At 40.8% G+C, this 16993-nt stretch overlaps 1 protein-coding gene and 1 long non-coding RNA gene across 3 annotated transcripts in view; one reads left to right on the top strand and one right to left on the bottom strand.

The window, feature by feature from the left end:
- Window positions 1–16328, bottom strand: part of bmper (BMP binding endothelial regulator) — a 36798-nt gene extending 20470 nt beyond the window's left edge. The window contains exons 1-2 of one of the 2 annotated variants that reach the window (XM_044209478.1): window positions 14582–16328; window positions 8507–8592 (exon numbers count right to left, since the gene is read on the bottom strand). In XM_044209478.1, the coding sequence (XP_044065413.1) occupies window positions 8507–8592; window positions 14582–14687 (192 nt within the window). In that variant the 5' untranslated portion in view covers window positions 14688–16328. Of the gene's footprint in view, window positions 1–8506; window positions 8593–14581 lie in introns of those variants that run through there. The other variant, XM_044209479.1, reaches the window with a different exon arrangement.
- Window positions 8490–16745, top strand: LOC122882280. Its single transcript, XR_006379323.1, has 4 exons — window positions 8490–8621; window positions 9740–9783; window positions 10104–10739; window positions 16322–16745. It is a non-coding gene; the product is annotated as an uncharacterized LOC122882280 (long non-coding RNA).
- Window positions 16746–16993: the final 248 nt, after the last annotated feature.

The following is a 16993-nucleotide window of genomic DNA, read 5'->3' on the forward strand; positions in this document are numbered from 1 at the left end:
CATAACAATAATGCAACAGAAACCAATGCATATACTCCATGATGCTTGATGTTAGATAAGGTTGAAGAGTCTACTGACAGATTTTCGTAACTTACAGAAATTAAACCATTTGTATTGTCTGGCACAGAAGAAAAAATACATTGAAATCTGTAAAACACAGCAGCAGCTTTGTTTACAAAATGGTCAGCTGTGATGTAAAGTACATGTGATTTGTAATAAATGGACTAAAATACGAAGAAACACTGGAATGTCGCTTTAAAGAACCGTGGACAATTTGGTCACCAAGGTCATGTCCTTCTCTGTCTCTCTCTCCTGTTATCCATTAGCACAAAGTGGTGTTAGTACACGTGAACCCCCCCACACACACACACACACACACACACTCTTTCCCTTCTTGTCTCGTGGTCAAAGGTCACAACGGGTCACCACGCCTTATAAACACTCGACATACCACCGCAGCACCAAGGCTGGTAGACAGGACGGCTGTCTGTTGCCGATTGTGATGACCCCCCCAGCACACACACACACAAAGTGGGATAAAGCATCGGTATGCTCGTAAGTGTGTGTCAGAGAAAGAGAAAGTGTGTGTCTGTGTGTATTCTGTGTGTATACATGCTACTGTAATCAGCTTAAACTGAATTCCACTAATACATTTGTGTGTTCAACCAGTTGTCCCGTGAGACCTCCTGACTTATTTTAACTTCACCACAAAAATAAAAGTAGCAGAGATTCAAGTTGAAATTTCGTAGTTACAAGGTTTTCACCTGACAGTGACAAAGCATGTGCAGGAGGACACATGGAATTCATGATTTCGGTGACACGAGGTTTCGGTGTGAGACAAAAATAGTTAAACGTACTTAAAACGTAATCAGATTTTATCCACAGCATTTAAATTCAATCAGTTCAATTCAATCATTACTAACTTCATTAGTGAAGGTTAAGATCAACTACAGTAATTCCATTGTTTCATTCCATTTCATTAAAGCATCAGTGTTTAAGTCTACATCATGTACGCTTTTTTCTGCTTTCGACATCTACATTAAAACATAGAAAGTAAAATTTATTTGGTGAGAATATGTTAGAAATTCAAATAGTGAAGAGAATAATAGTCATCATGTGACTGCACTTTATTGTCCGTAAAGAAAAGAGGAGCTCTTAAATCTTTCTACGTTCACTGTGAAGAAAAACATGAAAACTGAGGTTATATGTCAATATGGATACAGATTGCGTTTGCAACAATTAGTAACCACGACAGTTTAAAAAAAGAAAATTATGGCTTATGAGATGTAGGTTTTTTTTTTGGTAATTTATGTTTGCATGTTATTGACTTGGAGGGGTTTTACTGATGTTTTCTTTACTGTTTGTCAGGTTTTTACCAGAATAAAAAACAAAGTTAGTTCAGATTCCATCAAGGGACCGAATATGTATTGCTCATCATAATCTTGGACAGAAATTGCAAAAAGACATCAAAAACAAGAGCTTTCAATTTTGAAACCAAACTGATCATTAAAAGACTGACAGAAAATGTAATAGTTCTTAAATTTTACATTAAATAATCTTTTATTCTTCTTGAATGGATAAAAAGTCATTTGTGTGACAATTAGGCTGTTCTGCCACTAGGAGGTGACAGTGCTTACTATTTCTCCTCATAGGTGATTTTTTTTCTTCCTCACTTCTTCTCCTCATCATCACTCAACTCATGCCCTTCTCTTTCTCCCATCATCCATCACTTTTTCTTCCTCTGTCTGAAACCTTTTCTCTTGTTTTCTTTCTTTTTTCCTCTCCAATTTCAATTTCACAAGCTTCACTGGCCTAAATATTGCCAATCCTTTCTTACTCTCTCACACTTTGTTTTTCCATCTTTCTCTCCAATTTAATCACTCTCTCCTCTGTGTTTGAGATGTTTCTTCAAACTTGAAATCCTCTGTCTTACTTCTACCCCTCCTCTCTTCCCTTTCATGCTTTCTCTCTGTCATGGTGAAGGATAGAGAGATCAGTCAGGGTCTGTCAGCGCAGGAGAGGAGCTCTCAACTTAAAGGCCAACTTAAGCCCTTGGACATCACCCCTCCCGATCCCCCAAACCGTAACCCCTTTTGCCACTGTGACCTTTCACCTTTCACCCTTCCTCCAAAACAAACAGGTCACGATCCCCCCGCCAGAGAGCAGGAGCCACAGTAGCTTAGGGACGAGACGGGGGGAGAAAGACGCCAATGGGAACAGGTTTCCCAAAACTGTTTCGACGAGTCGTCTTTTCTGCCAGAGGAAGAACCTGAATGTCTATGTATGTTTTCACTAAAGCAAAGCAATAATGTCGCCCCCAGCTGGTTGGAGTAGAAGACACGTAGCACACTTCCACGAAGGCTGATATGTTGACTTTACTTTGAGCACGATGGCCGCAAATATAGTGTGGACCAACATAAAATCCAGCTTTCCCCTTTTCTATCCCCTTAAGTATCTTTAAGGTTATTAAAATCATCTTATTCCACACTTAAATCACATTTACAGTATATTCTGTATCCGCTTGTTCCAGCTCTTCATTAAAACTATATGATGTTTACACTGAGTATAATATTCAAACACAAGACTCTGTGTTTTTCTGGCTGAACCAAGTAAAATATTATATGTCTTGTGCATCATTGTACACGTTTGCCAAAAATTCATTCAGATATGTTTGGTATTTTTGGAAACTTTGGGATCTCCACTTGAATTTTAAATAAAGATATATATGAGGGTTTGAACAAAGTTTGGCTGCACAGCATGAGTTTGGGTTGACTGCAAATGAACAGCCAATTGTACTACAGTGACCTCTGATGTAATAGTGATGTAGTCATCTTTTCAGAATTTAAAAAATGTAAATTGTGATAAATGACACTTTTCTTTGTAAGATATTTCCTGATATTTGAAGAAAACATCGTGAAAGCAATCCAGAATATCATGCTTTGACATGTAAGTGGTCCAACTGAAAGAATATCAATCACATGACATTAGATAGTGGCAGCTTCAGGGCTGCAACTAACGATTATTTTCATTGTTGATTAATCAATCTATGATTTTGACAATTAATCAAACAATTGTTGTGTCTATTACTACAACTAAGTTCTCAGTCAGATCAAATCCCGCACCCTCATTTCATGTCACATAGACAAACAGCACCGGTGCCGGTGATGAAGGTCCGAGGGCCGAACTAGAGTCAGTTCAAGTCATAGTTATGTCTATAAAATGTAAGAAAATTGTCTTATTGCTTATGTTTGACCAACAGTGTAAAACCCAAGAATGTTCAATTTACAGTGATATGAAACAGAAAATGCAGCAAATCCTCACGTCGGCGAAGCTGGAAACAGCAATTGGCATATTTCTTTGCTAAATTATGATGAATCAATTTTCTGTTGATTGACTAATGAATTAATCTCCTAACTGTTTCCGCAGTAGCCACCTTCATCCACAAAGCCATCAGCCCTTAAAAAACACTGCCCCCTTCTCCCGAATGCCTGCAAAACACTTATCATTAAGACTCTTCTGGCACTGAGGCAACAATAATATTTAAATGAGTTAATTATATTCCAGAGTTTGTTCACTGAGGCTTTTTATTGTAACTGTTGGACTGACTACCGGGCAGGAGTTTTGACACAGGTTGTTTACTTGTCTTTTTATCTCCCTCTCTGTCCACTCACACTCTTTTCATCTCTTGTTTCTTCCTCACTTCATCCTCCTCATTCTGCAGAGACAGAGGCGGGAAGAGGGGAGGTATGGAGAAGAAAAATCTACAAAAAGCAAAATTACATAAAAAACACAGTAGGTATTAAATTATTTTTTTTTATTTCTGTCACCTTTATAAGTATATTTATTTTATATATTCATTTTATGTTTTACATTTAATCTGGATTTTGCTTTTATTTTGAAACACTAGTGAAATGTGATACATCATTCGTGTTTTACTGACTGATATTTTCCATGTTTCAAACGGCAGGAAGCAGGAGTAGAATAGAATGGAGCTGGTGTTGGTTCAGTGTTATCAGGTGGTTATCAGGTAAACCTCGCCCCTCCTGTATTGATCAGCTCCTGTTTGAGTTGAGACACTGACAGGAAACAACCTTTGGCCTTTCTCTCAGATCGATCACTGCTACTGAGTGTAAAACTCCTCGCCCACAACTTCTATGCGTAGTGCATCTGGAATGTTTGTTTGATCGATTAACGGGCTGCTGTGACCTCTGACCTTTGACCTCCTTACTGTCGGGTGCTGCTCGCAATGTTGGAAATGAAGGAATGGAGGCTTGTTCTGATATTAAACTCATATTAAATTAATTACCCAGTCAGAGTGAATTTTTTTCCTTTTGTGTTTACAACAATTTAAACGGCAACTACTTAATCACAGATGTGTACATTGCACTCACCTTTATTTTTATTTTATTGCAAAATGAATCATCCCTCTTGGGGAAGTAAAATATTAAGTTAAACAACCAGCGCCAGTCGGAACTACGTAAAGGACACACTACTTCCTGTTGTTTTGAACGTTGGCATTGGACGTATATTGTGAAGTGTTGAGTCATCCAATATGAATGTAATCCCTATAGGGATACCGAGCTGGCTTGTCTGGTTCATTCATCTGCCACTGTAAAGACTGGGGAAAAAACTTTCACAACTTCCTGCTCACAAGTTTGCCAGAATTCTTACAGCATTTTTAATGCAAGAAGAAATTCACAGTATCCTTTAAAAAAAGCAATATTTGCTTAATATTTGTGGATATAGCTTTTGTTTTTTAAGCCCAGGTGCTCACTAGACGTCCCATTTGAGTTTTTAACAGTGTCATTGTTGAGCCTCGTCACACGACTGTGGTATGAAGATTGTCTGTGATTTTGTTACGCACATGTTTAATATTTTTATTACTGGTCTTTTAGTGTGACCAGAATAACAAGTAGTATCAAAGTCAAGTCAGGAAATACAAGATGTCCTCCTTCAAAATATACAGCTGATATTTCACCTGGCATTACACCGAAAACAGACTCCAGCTCTTGTTCCCACATGATGCCGAGAGGGAAAAAGAGCAGACATTTACAGGTTTTGGTGAATGCGAGAGAAAATCTGAACTACAAGTGACGGAGTGAAAGAAAAAGCAGCCAATCTGAGGGCGAGCGAGGGGACGAAGAGCCGATGAGAGAGTGGAAAAAGACATGGAGATGAACAGACAGATAGACGAGGATGATGAAGAGCGTGACGGAGATGGACTGACTCCCTCCAAGATAACAGATCGTCATGGCGACCGGCCTGTCAGTCAGTCTGTCAGCCACATCCACTCCTGGCCCCATTACAGCGCTCAGCCTCACCCTGACTCACACAATGGCTCTTCTGTGTGTGTCTGTGTGTATGTGTGTGTGTGTTTGTGTGTGTCCCTACCCACAGAGCTATTAGCAGGTACTCTGGACCAACTGGAGAGCCCAGCCCCCCTCCTCCATGTATGAGTGACACTGGAGCCCTGATGGCTCCCCAACCCCCGAAAGACAGCACGGTGACTTAGAAAGTCCATCTTTTGCGGTATGAAGGAAGCAGAAGTGTAGTCACTGAAAAATACTCAGTTTTTGCTAAAGGTCTGGTTTAACCTGATTTTAACCTGGATGTTATGTTACCAAACATCAGAAAGTTTCCTGTTTCTGCGCGAGGAAACTGTTCACCAGAGTAACCAGGATCCACCACTTCAGAATATACTTGTCAGAAGGTAAAGAGAAAAAAGAGCAAAATATCTGCTCATTGTGCTGCAAATCAGACATAGTCCACAGAGGTAAAATAATAATAACAGCTGTTATTAAACTTAGCAATACAAGCTTTTCTCATATTTCAACAAATAAATTAGTCATCGTATGAAACAAGCAGGTAAAATCTGTGAAAAGGACAGATTTAAATCTAAATTTAAATTTAAAATGTAGAAACAGAGCAATTATCTCTGTATTTGGATTTGTGAAACATTTAATAATTTGTTATATACAGTTTTTGTTCTTTGACTTAGAAAGAATATTGAAACTTTAAATTTATCAGGCGAACGTGGTGACCAATAAGAACAAGTGAAACTGGAAACTGATATCTGACTGATATGAGTTTGTGCTCGAAGGCAAAAAATAAACATGCATCTCAGGTTTAAAAAGTTTTTAGGAGATAAACAAAGGCCAAATTCAATAAAGATTGAGCCCTGAATGTATGTAAGTTTATGAGTGTGTGTGTGTGAAGGGGGGGTTAAAGTAGAGATGAAAGGCCGGCCATTGCCTGCTGATGACTGATAGCATTCAGCAGGGCTTTGGCTGATGTCTGCCTGATAACACAGAGGACGGCTCAGACTGCAGGCCGAGGGGAGCCTCAGAGCAGCCAATCAGACGCCAACAGAACATTTTAAAAGGCCAATCAGGAGCTGGGGTTTGGATAACGAAAGTTGTATTTGACATGAATAAGTGTCAAATATGAATAAGTATATGTATAAACTGTACATGTGCAAGGTGACATAGTCCCATTATAAGAAATCAATAGCCAAAGAGGAGGCAAATATGCAAAAAAAAGCCCTCGGAGTGCATTAGCTCTTATACCATGACAACTAAACACAAAAACCAAAAAGGATCATCATCTTTAACTGTCGGTTTAAAGGCCTCAGAGGTAGTGGAACATAAGGTCTTGTCAGATTGTCTAACAGTGCCTGACGCCACCTTTCTGACGTCAAAATGTGGGATATTCTAGATGTCTTGTGCATCATTTTCCCCATCACAGTTCCCCAAAATATTCTGATATAACCAACGTATGTGGTTTCTTTGGAAACTTGTGTCATATGATCTATACTTTATTTCAAGCATACTGAACCCACAGGAAATGTGCTTATTTGCTTTTTTGTCGAGAGATGGATGATACCACTCTTGTGTTTTTCCAGGAGTCACCGCTGGTTGCCTGGCAACCTTATGGTGGTGACAAAACTCCAGGAAGTCACTGCATTCCCCCAAGAAATAGTTCAGCACATACCCCCGTAACACCACATGTCGTTTTTTATGGTTCTCTTTTTGTACGGATTAAACAAACGGAATGTAATGTGTTAATCAGTGAGCTTTATGCTGGTAGGTGGATTTTGTTACCTTTGAACAGAGCCAGTCTTTCCGGTCTTTGTGCTAAACTAAGCTAACCAGCTGCTGGCTGTAGCCTCATATTTACTGTACAGACATGAGAGTGGTATCTTATTTTCAATGTTTACTCATTTAACTCTCTGCAAGAAAGCAAATAAGCATTAAAAAAATGTTGAGCTATTCCTTTAACTGTTCTGTATTGTTGCTATGGTTACGTACAGTCTAATACAGGCTTAGCACTGATTGAGATTGGACAATAAGACTAATGACTGAATATGTTTTAGGTGTCCTGATACACACTTTTAACTTGTCAGCCAATCAGAAACAAGCATTTGTCATGGACGTGGTGTAGATAATTGTATCGGGAGTGTTGTACAGTATATAAAGTGTACAGTGAGGATGCAAACGAACACACATGGACTTGGACTTGTGCGCACACACACACACACACACACACACACACACACAACATGCATCTCTCAATTTCACACCCGCGTGCTTCCTGGAGGGTAAACTCTGGTCATGTGATGCCTTTTAAAAACCAAAACCTCTCATTCAGCCGCTGTCGAGGCAGTGACACAGAAAAGCCTTGTTGGTCCATTCTCATCCCCTAAAACAAAGACCTCTACAGCAGTAATGGGGGTAGAGGGGTGGTGCAGGGGTCAGGGGTCAAAGAGCACATGTTCCAGGAAAGAGTCGTCCCCTAACATTTTGTAGGCTGGTTTTAACAGCCGTGCCGAGCTAAGACAGTGTGACGACAGGCATGTCTGTTAAAACAAACAATCCCCACTTCATGTTTCACTGCATGTTTGTTGAAAATCCTCAGAAAACAGTAAAGAGTTGCATTACAAAGTGCTTTCCTGCACTCACAAATCACTTGCACCGTTAAAAAAAAGCTGCCATCCTGATTTCATGTGCCACAAAACATGTTCTAAAGAGAAAGTTGCGTTATAACATCCAATTCTACTCTCATAAATTGGTTGTACTGATAAGTACTTTTTAACCACAATATCAACTTAATCTTTTACTGAAAATGTTTTGTAAATACTTAAAAACTGCTTACAAAAGTGATTTAATGCCAAAATTGACCATCAAATCAGACTATCCATACTTCATGTCTCACCTAACATCCCGCCAAAAACGTGCATTTCAGAGTCCTGTCACAGTGTTACAAATCTTTCACAACCTTCCGATAAGAAACACCACACAAAGCTCAATAATCAGCTTTACAAATATCACTATCAGTGCTTATCCTATCAGCCCGAGTGGAAAACCTGAAGCAGCAATTACACGTCAATGTGTCGAGAACAAGCAGGGCGGGCAGCGAGTCATTCAACTAATAACTAAATGTCACTGTGAAAAACTGCCAGCTCTGCAACATATTTGACAGTGCAGAAAGTGAAACTAGTTGTTCTTACCAGACATACGCAGGTGATGCAGGGGTTGTCGGTGATGTTGGGGATGTGGAGGACTTCTCCTTCGTTCTCACAGCTGGCCTCGGTACCTGCGAGGGACAGCAGGAAGGTGAAAAAGGTGAGATGCAGACTGAGGGCGGGGCTGAGAATGAAAAATGGGTCTGGACTTTTGACTCTCACCAACCCTCCTGAACTACACAATCACCTGTCGGGACCACGTGACGTCACACAGGCTCGTGTTAAATAAACTGTGAGCTGAAAGCAGGTGAAGCATGACCAGAGGATCCACCACGGTTATTTAAAGCTGCACTAATCAATATTTTTATATTAACAAGCGTCGCTCGTTGTGACAAACCAGAGAATTATCACCCGAACACCTGCCTTTGCGCTAAGTTTGCGCTAAGCTCATTGTTTTGGCCCACAACATTACTGTATTGGTTCACTCTCACCACTCTCATGAACTTCATTTCCAGAAGAAAACGAAGGACAGAAAATGTTAGCGTCTATCTGGTGAACATAGTGGAGCATCTAGCTGCTAAAGTGCCAGATATTTTTCTCAGAAGTTGGTGGAAGCCAAAGCAGAGCTAAAAAGAGAGTAAATATTAGACTTACATTACTTTACTTACTTTTTAGGGTGACATCCTGGCTACTATACCTGATTATTTCTTCTGTTTGTATGACTTATCCATTGTGTGCTATTGGCATCAATTAATGTGCATAAAATTATGCAACGCTATGTGGCGCCACCAACACGTGTAGCTCTTACTAAAAATCCTGGCCAATTTTTCCATTCTATTTTTTTTACATGAACTAACATTTAGGCAAGAATCCCCAAAATCTGGTTCATAAGAAATTGACCCTGGCCATATATCGGTCAGGCTTCATTCTAAATTTTAGGGTCAGCACGTTCTGAGTGGATTATTTAAACTCTGCGGTTTAAGTCCAGTTTGTCTGTCCAGGTAAAAGCAGTGACATTTAACCTGAGGTCTGGTCTTAAAAACTTGAGTCAGTCAGTTTGTTACGAGAGCAAATGTAATCTGAACCAACTACAGGAAACGACTCCAAACATAAGGGTTTATGGGTAGAAGCAGACAGATGTCAACATCTCACAGCCAGCAGCTCCTCCTGTTCGGAGAGCTGCAGCAGAAAGAAACAGAGTCCGGACCGATGCTCAGCTGTTTGTTCATGTGCCAGGTTTGTTTTGACTCTCTAAAATGAAAACTTCCTTCCCGGTAGGAAGTTAATGTCATGAGCTGGGAGCTGAACCAGGGTCATCAGAGGTAAGGGTAAATCCCCACCCTTGACCACTCTGTTTGAGTGTCAAACTACTTCCTGTTTCTAGTCACATCTTTTCCTTTGATCCTATCTCTCGCAGGAAAAGAATTTCTCTCACTATTTTAGCACAAAGCACTGTAATTATGTTTTAGTAATTGGTTGACATTGTGAAATTTCATGATACACTGGACTGTAGCCTACAACCACTGTGAATCAAGAAAGCAGAACGCTGTTGCCTCATCTTGTATTTCTATCCAGATGTGCTTGTTTTCTATTGTTTATCTATTTATGTCTAAAACCCTGATTCGTTCATTTTCTGCTTCAGTTCATCAGCTGTAATGTTGCAGTTTCTCCATCGGGATTAAGGCTTATCTCATCTTACCTTAACAACTGTTAAACCTTCTACACTGCACAGTGATAAAACGCGCTAAACACACCAAGACTGATACTTGTAAACATAAAATGAAAGACTAAGACCTTTTTGAGCAATATTTGGTCAATCTCTTATCAGTGTACTGTGACCGCTGACTCTGCTGGCTGTTTGGTTTCTCCTAATGTTGATGATTTAGTAATTGAATAATTTGTGGGGTTACAGGTTACGTTAAAAAGCCCAATTTACGACCACCACACCCACTGTGTTGTATACTCTGTGAAAGCCCGTCCTCCATGGTCACATTAAAAGTGGAACGTAATGTTAGTGATGGGAATTACGGCTCTTTAAAAAGGAGCCAGATCTTATGGCTCCATTTCTTTTTGAGAGCCGGCTCCTTCGGCTCCCAAACGGCTCTTCATTCATTACCACTTCCACTGGTCACTGGTCAGTTACATTTTATTTGTTGCAAGAAAAAAAATGTGCAAGATTCTTCATCTGCAATACATTGAAGATGGGAGCTGGCTCATAGAGGACGTACTAGGACTAACTAGTGCTACACTGCCATGCAGTTCTTTATTTCATCAACCGGTGAGGATGCTGACTTTTTTTGCATAGGACCTGTTAGCTTTAGCCTCAGTTCTTTGACACATTATCATGTATATAGCCCTGAAGTGCATATATACACCTTTTAGAAGATTCTTGTTTTAAAACAAGTCAGCTGGAAACATAAAAAAGTCAGCAGGATACAACATTTTTAACCAATGATTAATTAGCTAGCTAGCTACAGCTGATAAAATCTGCTAGCAACAGGTGTCATTTCAGTCGGCAAAATTGATGGTCGCTGGCTTGAAGTGAGAAAGCTGCTTTGTCTGAAATCAAGGACCCCTTGTTTTGAAATTTAGTAAGAATTCGGATGGTAAATCTGCCACCGTTACCATTGTAAACTGTATATGTGTCGGGAACGGAAAGATGGACAACCTTTCTGACAGTAACCTCAGCTGATGTCTGTTTGAAGCTGAGAGTCATAAAGATCTGAACAAAGTTTGTATCAGGGCTGTAATGGACTAAATTTAACCAAACTCTTAATCCACTCTACAACAATAGATCCTTATAGCAGCGAGACGTCCCGTCTTGTTTCTGAGTTCAGCCGAAAACCAGCCTGTGGATTCTGGCAGAGCAGACAAACCCTGCCGACTCCACCATCACTGTAAAATTTACAGCCTTCGAGTGTAATTACTGGCAGGGCTGTAAGTGGTGGGGGGTGAGGGTGGGGAGGGGGTGGAGGGTGCAGGGGGCTTGGTCTCTGAGGCCTCGTCCTCAGTCTGACAAAATACCTTTCTCTTCTGTTTGTCAGCTGCGGTGTTTGCCTCATATCTATCACATCTATCCAGATATATGTCTACCTACAGATAGTAATGATATACTGTATTTATACATATCACCATTTTCACCTTCAAACCTCAGCACTAAATGTTTTATTAAAAGGAAAACAGATCTGAAACTATTGCAAGCAAAAAGCAGCGAAAAGGACAAAATAAGAAGGATAACATACTTGGAGAAAACAGTGCAGAGTCATTAAAGAGGCTGAAGCAAGAAGAAAAAAGGACACCAGGGGACTGAAAACTGTGACCTCGCTTCAGTTAGAGGTCGCTCTCCCTGACCTACTACTACTTCCATTCATCTGCCTCTCAAAGTCTTTAATTAGCTTCAAATATGCATGTATTGCACATTTTCTGTTTCCAGTGGAACAGGAAGAATTCAGATCCTTTACTTAAGTAAAAGTAGCAGTACTGAAATATAAAAATAATCCATTACAAATAAAAGTCCTGCATCAAAAATGACATGCATCATTAGGAGTATGTACTTAAAGTATCAAAAGTAAAGGCACTCATAATGCAGAAAAATACCCTCTGTACTGTACTATTATATATAGTATTATTATTAATGATGCATTAATGTGAAAGTAGCTTTTTATTGCTCTAGTGGTTCGAGGTGAAGCTAATTTTACCTACTTTATATACTGTTGGTAGTTGAATCGATAACAGTGCATCCTATTTTGTAAACTCATATGTTTTATGTGTAAAATCTTAATCTGTAAAGAAAAAGTAGTCAAATAAATGTAGTGGAGTAATGAGTACAATATCTATCTCAACTATCTCAATTTTGTACAGTACTAGAGTAAATGAACTTAGTTACATTCCACCACTGTCTCTTTCAGAATAACCAGGGCTGTTTGAAAATAACATTTATGAAGGATTATATACATTTAGATTCGCCTAGAAAAATTCTGTTACAATTGCATTTTATTACATTTCTGAAGGTGTCAAATATGGCAGGCTATTACCGAAGAGTAATCCAACTAATCGGTGAAGTCGGGGAGGGTTTTGGTGAAACTGACAGCAACTACGGGCTTACAACAGTCTCATAGCTAATACAAAACTTACCCAAAGGAACTTTTATTAAGGTTTTCCTGCAGTGAAACCATGTCACTAGCTTTCCTGACTTCAAATGGATCAATGGTGAACACCTATGAATTTATAAAAGTATCATAAAGTTCAGATTCAGTAAAGTGCTATCAAACCCTAGTAGAGAGAGAGACAGGAGGAGACAGGGATGGCCAGCAGCAAGTGTCCTGGACCAGATTTAAGCCAGTAATGCTGTGGTTATGAACACCGTAGATACAATCCTGAAGCCAACAGGATGACCTCTGTACCCGCTGCTCCACCTGCTGCAGTGACACATTCAGCCGCTCAACTATAAGACCTCAAACCCCCAGAACCCTCTGGTCTGTGGTTCAGCAGACAATAGACAGGATGATACAGTGCATATTTGGGATACCAGGTGGAGGAATCTGATCTGCTGGGATCATAATGGTGCAGCCTCCTCAGCTGATACAGAGAGGTTGTTGGTTCTCAGAGGTTTCCTACACTGTTTCATGTCAAACAGATACACATGTTTGACTACAGAGGCCCATCTGGTACAGGTTTTGTCCCCCATCTGATTCCCATCTTTCTGTTTGCTTCAGGAACAGAGATAACAGCCAAGAGAGGGGAAACCCTGCTAATCAGAAATTATTCTTATCAGGGCCAGAACGGATGTGCATAAAGTTATTTCTGGATTTCCATGTCATGTCTACATTAATGTTAAAAGCTGAAGAGAAAGTGAAACTTCTGTTCTTAAGATTTTCTCCTTCAATTAATGAAATTATCATGAAATTCAACTACTGTGTTATGGAAACCCCCCCAAATGACCCCTGGAGGAACCGAAACCAAATAAATAATCATAATCAAATGCATTTAATCTAATGCCCTTTCCTCACAGTGCCAGAGGAGGCAGGTCAGGTCAGTAAAGCAGAAGTCCCGTCCCTCACGCTGCTGATAAGACGCATGTGGGCTGACAGCAGAGCCCGGCCTGCGCGCACCACCACATCCACCTTCCACTCACTCCGGTTCTATTATTCTCATTTCTCAACGGCGCTGCAGGGCAAACAAACGATATCCTATGATGCAGTGCGGCTGTCAAAGGGGGAGCAGGCCGGGGAGCTAGCGCGTTTGGACCGGGAGAGAGAGTCAGGAGGGAGGACAGAAAAAAGCTGTTAAACGGAAAGCGATTTACACTTTACAGCCTGCTTTTAACTAAAAATGTGGGTTAATTATAACCTCTAGTGGCACAAACAACAATTTGAGTAAAGATCACTTATAATTTTACGCAGACCTTTCATCCTAAACTTGTAAATCCGTGTATAATTCCCTTAAGTTTGATATAAATTACTTTGATATTGACTTGTGTTTTTCTGTCCCAGGGTGGATTTTGGTGGTATTTCTCTCCAGTGCAATCCTGTTTCCACTGGAGGAAACAGACCAATTCCTTGCAGGGAGGTACAGAGAGGATAACCCGGGTTAAACTGAAAACCGAATCTATTTTCGTTATCCAGCGCTAGGAATTTCACCTGAACCCTCGGACTCTAGATTAAGACGCTTTCCAAAACCACCACAAACGCAATTTACTGACATTTTTCTTTGTAAAATACATTTTAACCGCATTTATGGTAGGTCTATGATAAAAACTAATTTGATTTAATAAATTAAGAGTATGCGGTGATTCAAAATATAGGAGGGAAGTTGGGAAAAGAAAATAGCCTTCTGACCGCTTTTTCCGCATTCTGTTGCTTTTGTGCTTCCTGGTGATCATGCACCAAACTGGAGGTTATATTGCCTGCATGGACCCTTTAGTTGACCACCATATTACTGGTAACCAGAAATACAGAAGCTGATGTGACTTTGATTTGGGTGCGCTCTCCGGCAGAGTAAAAACAGACTGAAGGAGCACGGAGACGCGGCAGACTAAATAACCGGGGGTTTGGGTAGCTTTTACGCACGGTGGGTGTTGTGATTTGTTATTATGAAGCCATATGATCCCTTTTATCTTACCTGTAATTAGCGGAGAGGAGGACCGGGGCGTTTGGAGCAGCAACAAAAAACAGAAGAGAAACCTACAGGTGGACCAGGAGGGAGGGTTCAAGCAGCGGAGCAACATCCTCGGGTTTTCTCCAGGAGAAAACGGAGAAAACGGAGGAATAAATAAATAAAAATCAATCCAAAGGAAAACAAGATTAAGTGAAACAGATCCACGTTCAGCGTTTCTCCTGCAGACTTCTCGTCTTTATTCCAGCCAGGAGAGAAAACCTCACCAGCGTGTGCTGAAATGCAAAGCGACAATCAGCCAGACGCGCGGAGATTACACCGACATTAAAATTACAAAGACGCGCCGACAGGCAGGAGACAGCGGGGCTTCTCATGTCATGCGCGGAAAACAGGAGTCCGGAGATGAATTGAAAACATTTCAAGATAAAATCAGTCGCAAATCCTGCAGATCCTGAGAGGAGCAGCCGATGGTTTTGAGGTTTGAAAATGGATTTCGCTCCACTCCGGCAGTCAGAAGAGGCCAAACCAAAGTGTCCGAGGAGATTTGAGCTCAGATAAACATACACAGCTGATTTATAATAGCTGCAGAGTTTCAAAACGGCTCTGACTCCCTGCCGATAAGTAAGTAAGTGAAGTTCTTTCCAGGAGTAGACTCGCCTCAATCTGCGCTCTGAATCCAAGAGTCCGTTTGGCACATGGATGCTCGATGCCGACTGTCCGGTACGGAGGACTTGACTGCAGTCTCTCTCTCTCTCTCTGAGCAGTGTAAAAGAGTCGACCGGCCTCTCCTCCTCCTTCACTGGTATTAAAGCGGACCTCTGGTGTCGGAGCGCACCACAGAGCCAGAAAGTCCTGCCTCCTCTGTGAAACCCGGGACCTCCTCCTGCCTCCAGACCTTTCCAAAACCTCCTCCAAACCCTCCAGACCCTCTCTGGTCCTCTGCTCCAGATCTCCTGCAGACTTCTCCCAGTCCACCTCCTCTTCCAAAATCCTCCTTTTGTTATTTTGAGTTTTAATAATTACAATCTCTGCTCCTATCTGCCCCTGTCTGCCTGCTGCTGAACCTCTGAGTACCATAACTGATAACTGCGTGCGTGTGTGTGTGTGTGTGTGTGTGAGAGAGAGAGAGAGAGAGAGAGAGACAGAGAGAGAGAGACCAACCAACCTCCTGCTTTGGGATCCAGTTTCATTACCAACAAGCCAGGGGAGCTACATGTGCTTCATGTCTCTATGTTGTAAATTTAAGTGTTTTAGAAGAAGAAGAAGAGAAACTAAGAAGAAGAGACAGGAGGACTGAAGTCAAGTGCAACATTTGTGCTTCCTGCAGAGACAGAAGTAAATTTTGTTCTAAAATGCCCAAAATTTGAATGAATTAATAATAAAGTATTTTTTCCAAATCTACCTCGTCTTCAATAACTCCTTCAAACTCTTGGTGATACTGCTGCTGTGGCACATCTGGAAGGAGAACACAGAAATGACTGTCAGACCATCATGACTTTCCACATACTTGTTTTCTTTCTTCTTTAATTTTAGATACTCCAGTACACAGAATTGTCCTTCTTTCTTTTTCTGATTCTGAGTATTTCTCACTATATTTAGAAACTAGTATAGCCAAAACACATGTGGTAACTGCTGTCTTCATACTTTTGTTTTTAATGCTCCAGCATACAATGATATTTTAGACAGTGTGCTTCCATCTTTGTGTCAACAGTTTGTGTTTGTCCCTTTCCTGTTTCAACATGACAGTGCCCCCACGCACAAAGCCAGCTCCATAAAGAAATGGTTTCCCCAGGTTGCTGTGGAAGAACTTGACTGGCCTGCAGAGACCTCAACCCCATCCAACACCATTGGGATGAACTGGAACTGGACTGTGAGTCAGACCTGATCACCCAACATCAGTGTTGGACCTCACTGATGCCCTTGTGTCTGAATGGGAGCGAATCCCTGCAGCCAGGTTCCAGCATCTGGCTGAAACCAGCAGAGTGGAGGCTGTTAGAGCAGCAGAATAATGCCCATGGTGTCGGAATGCAACGTTCAACTTCATCACATATGGATGTATTGTTCGGGTGTGCACATACTTTTGGCTATGTAGTCTACTCTGTTTATACATATGCTTTGGCACCATGTTTTAGATCAAAATGTCATGGCAATAAAGTTTTGTTGAACTGAATATTCATGCATTATATTCATGTCATCTGACTATTAACTCCCTCCCTCCTGCGCAAAATAAATCAGTCCTTGTGGTTGTCAAAAGTGCAGTCAAGGACTCATTTGGGGCTCTTGAAGGAGTCAAAGATTCCCAAACTGGCGTCTGGGAGAACCTATAGGGGACACTGATCAGACCCTGACAGGACTCAAAGTCAGTTAAGAGAGAGTTAACTGATTATTCTTAGTTCTCTGCTATTCTTCATTTGAAAG

The sequence above is a fragment of the Siniperca chuatsi genome, linkage group LG9 (genome assembly GCF_020085105.1).
Source record: "Siniperca chuatsi isolate FFG_IHB_CAS linkage group LG9, ASM2008510v1, whole genome shotgun sequence".
NCBI lineage: Eukaryota > Metazoa > Chordata > Actinopteri > Centrarchiformes > Sinipercidae > Siniperca > Siniperca chuatsi.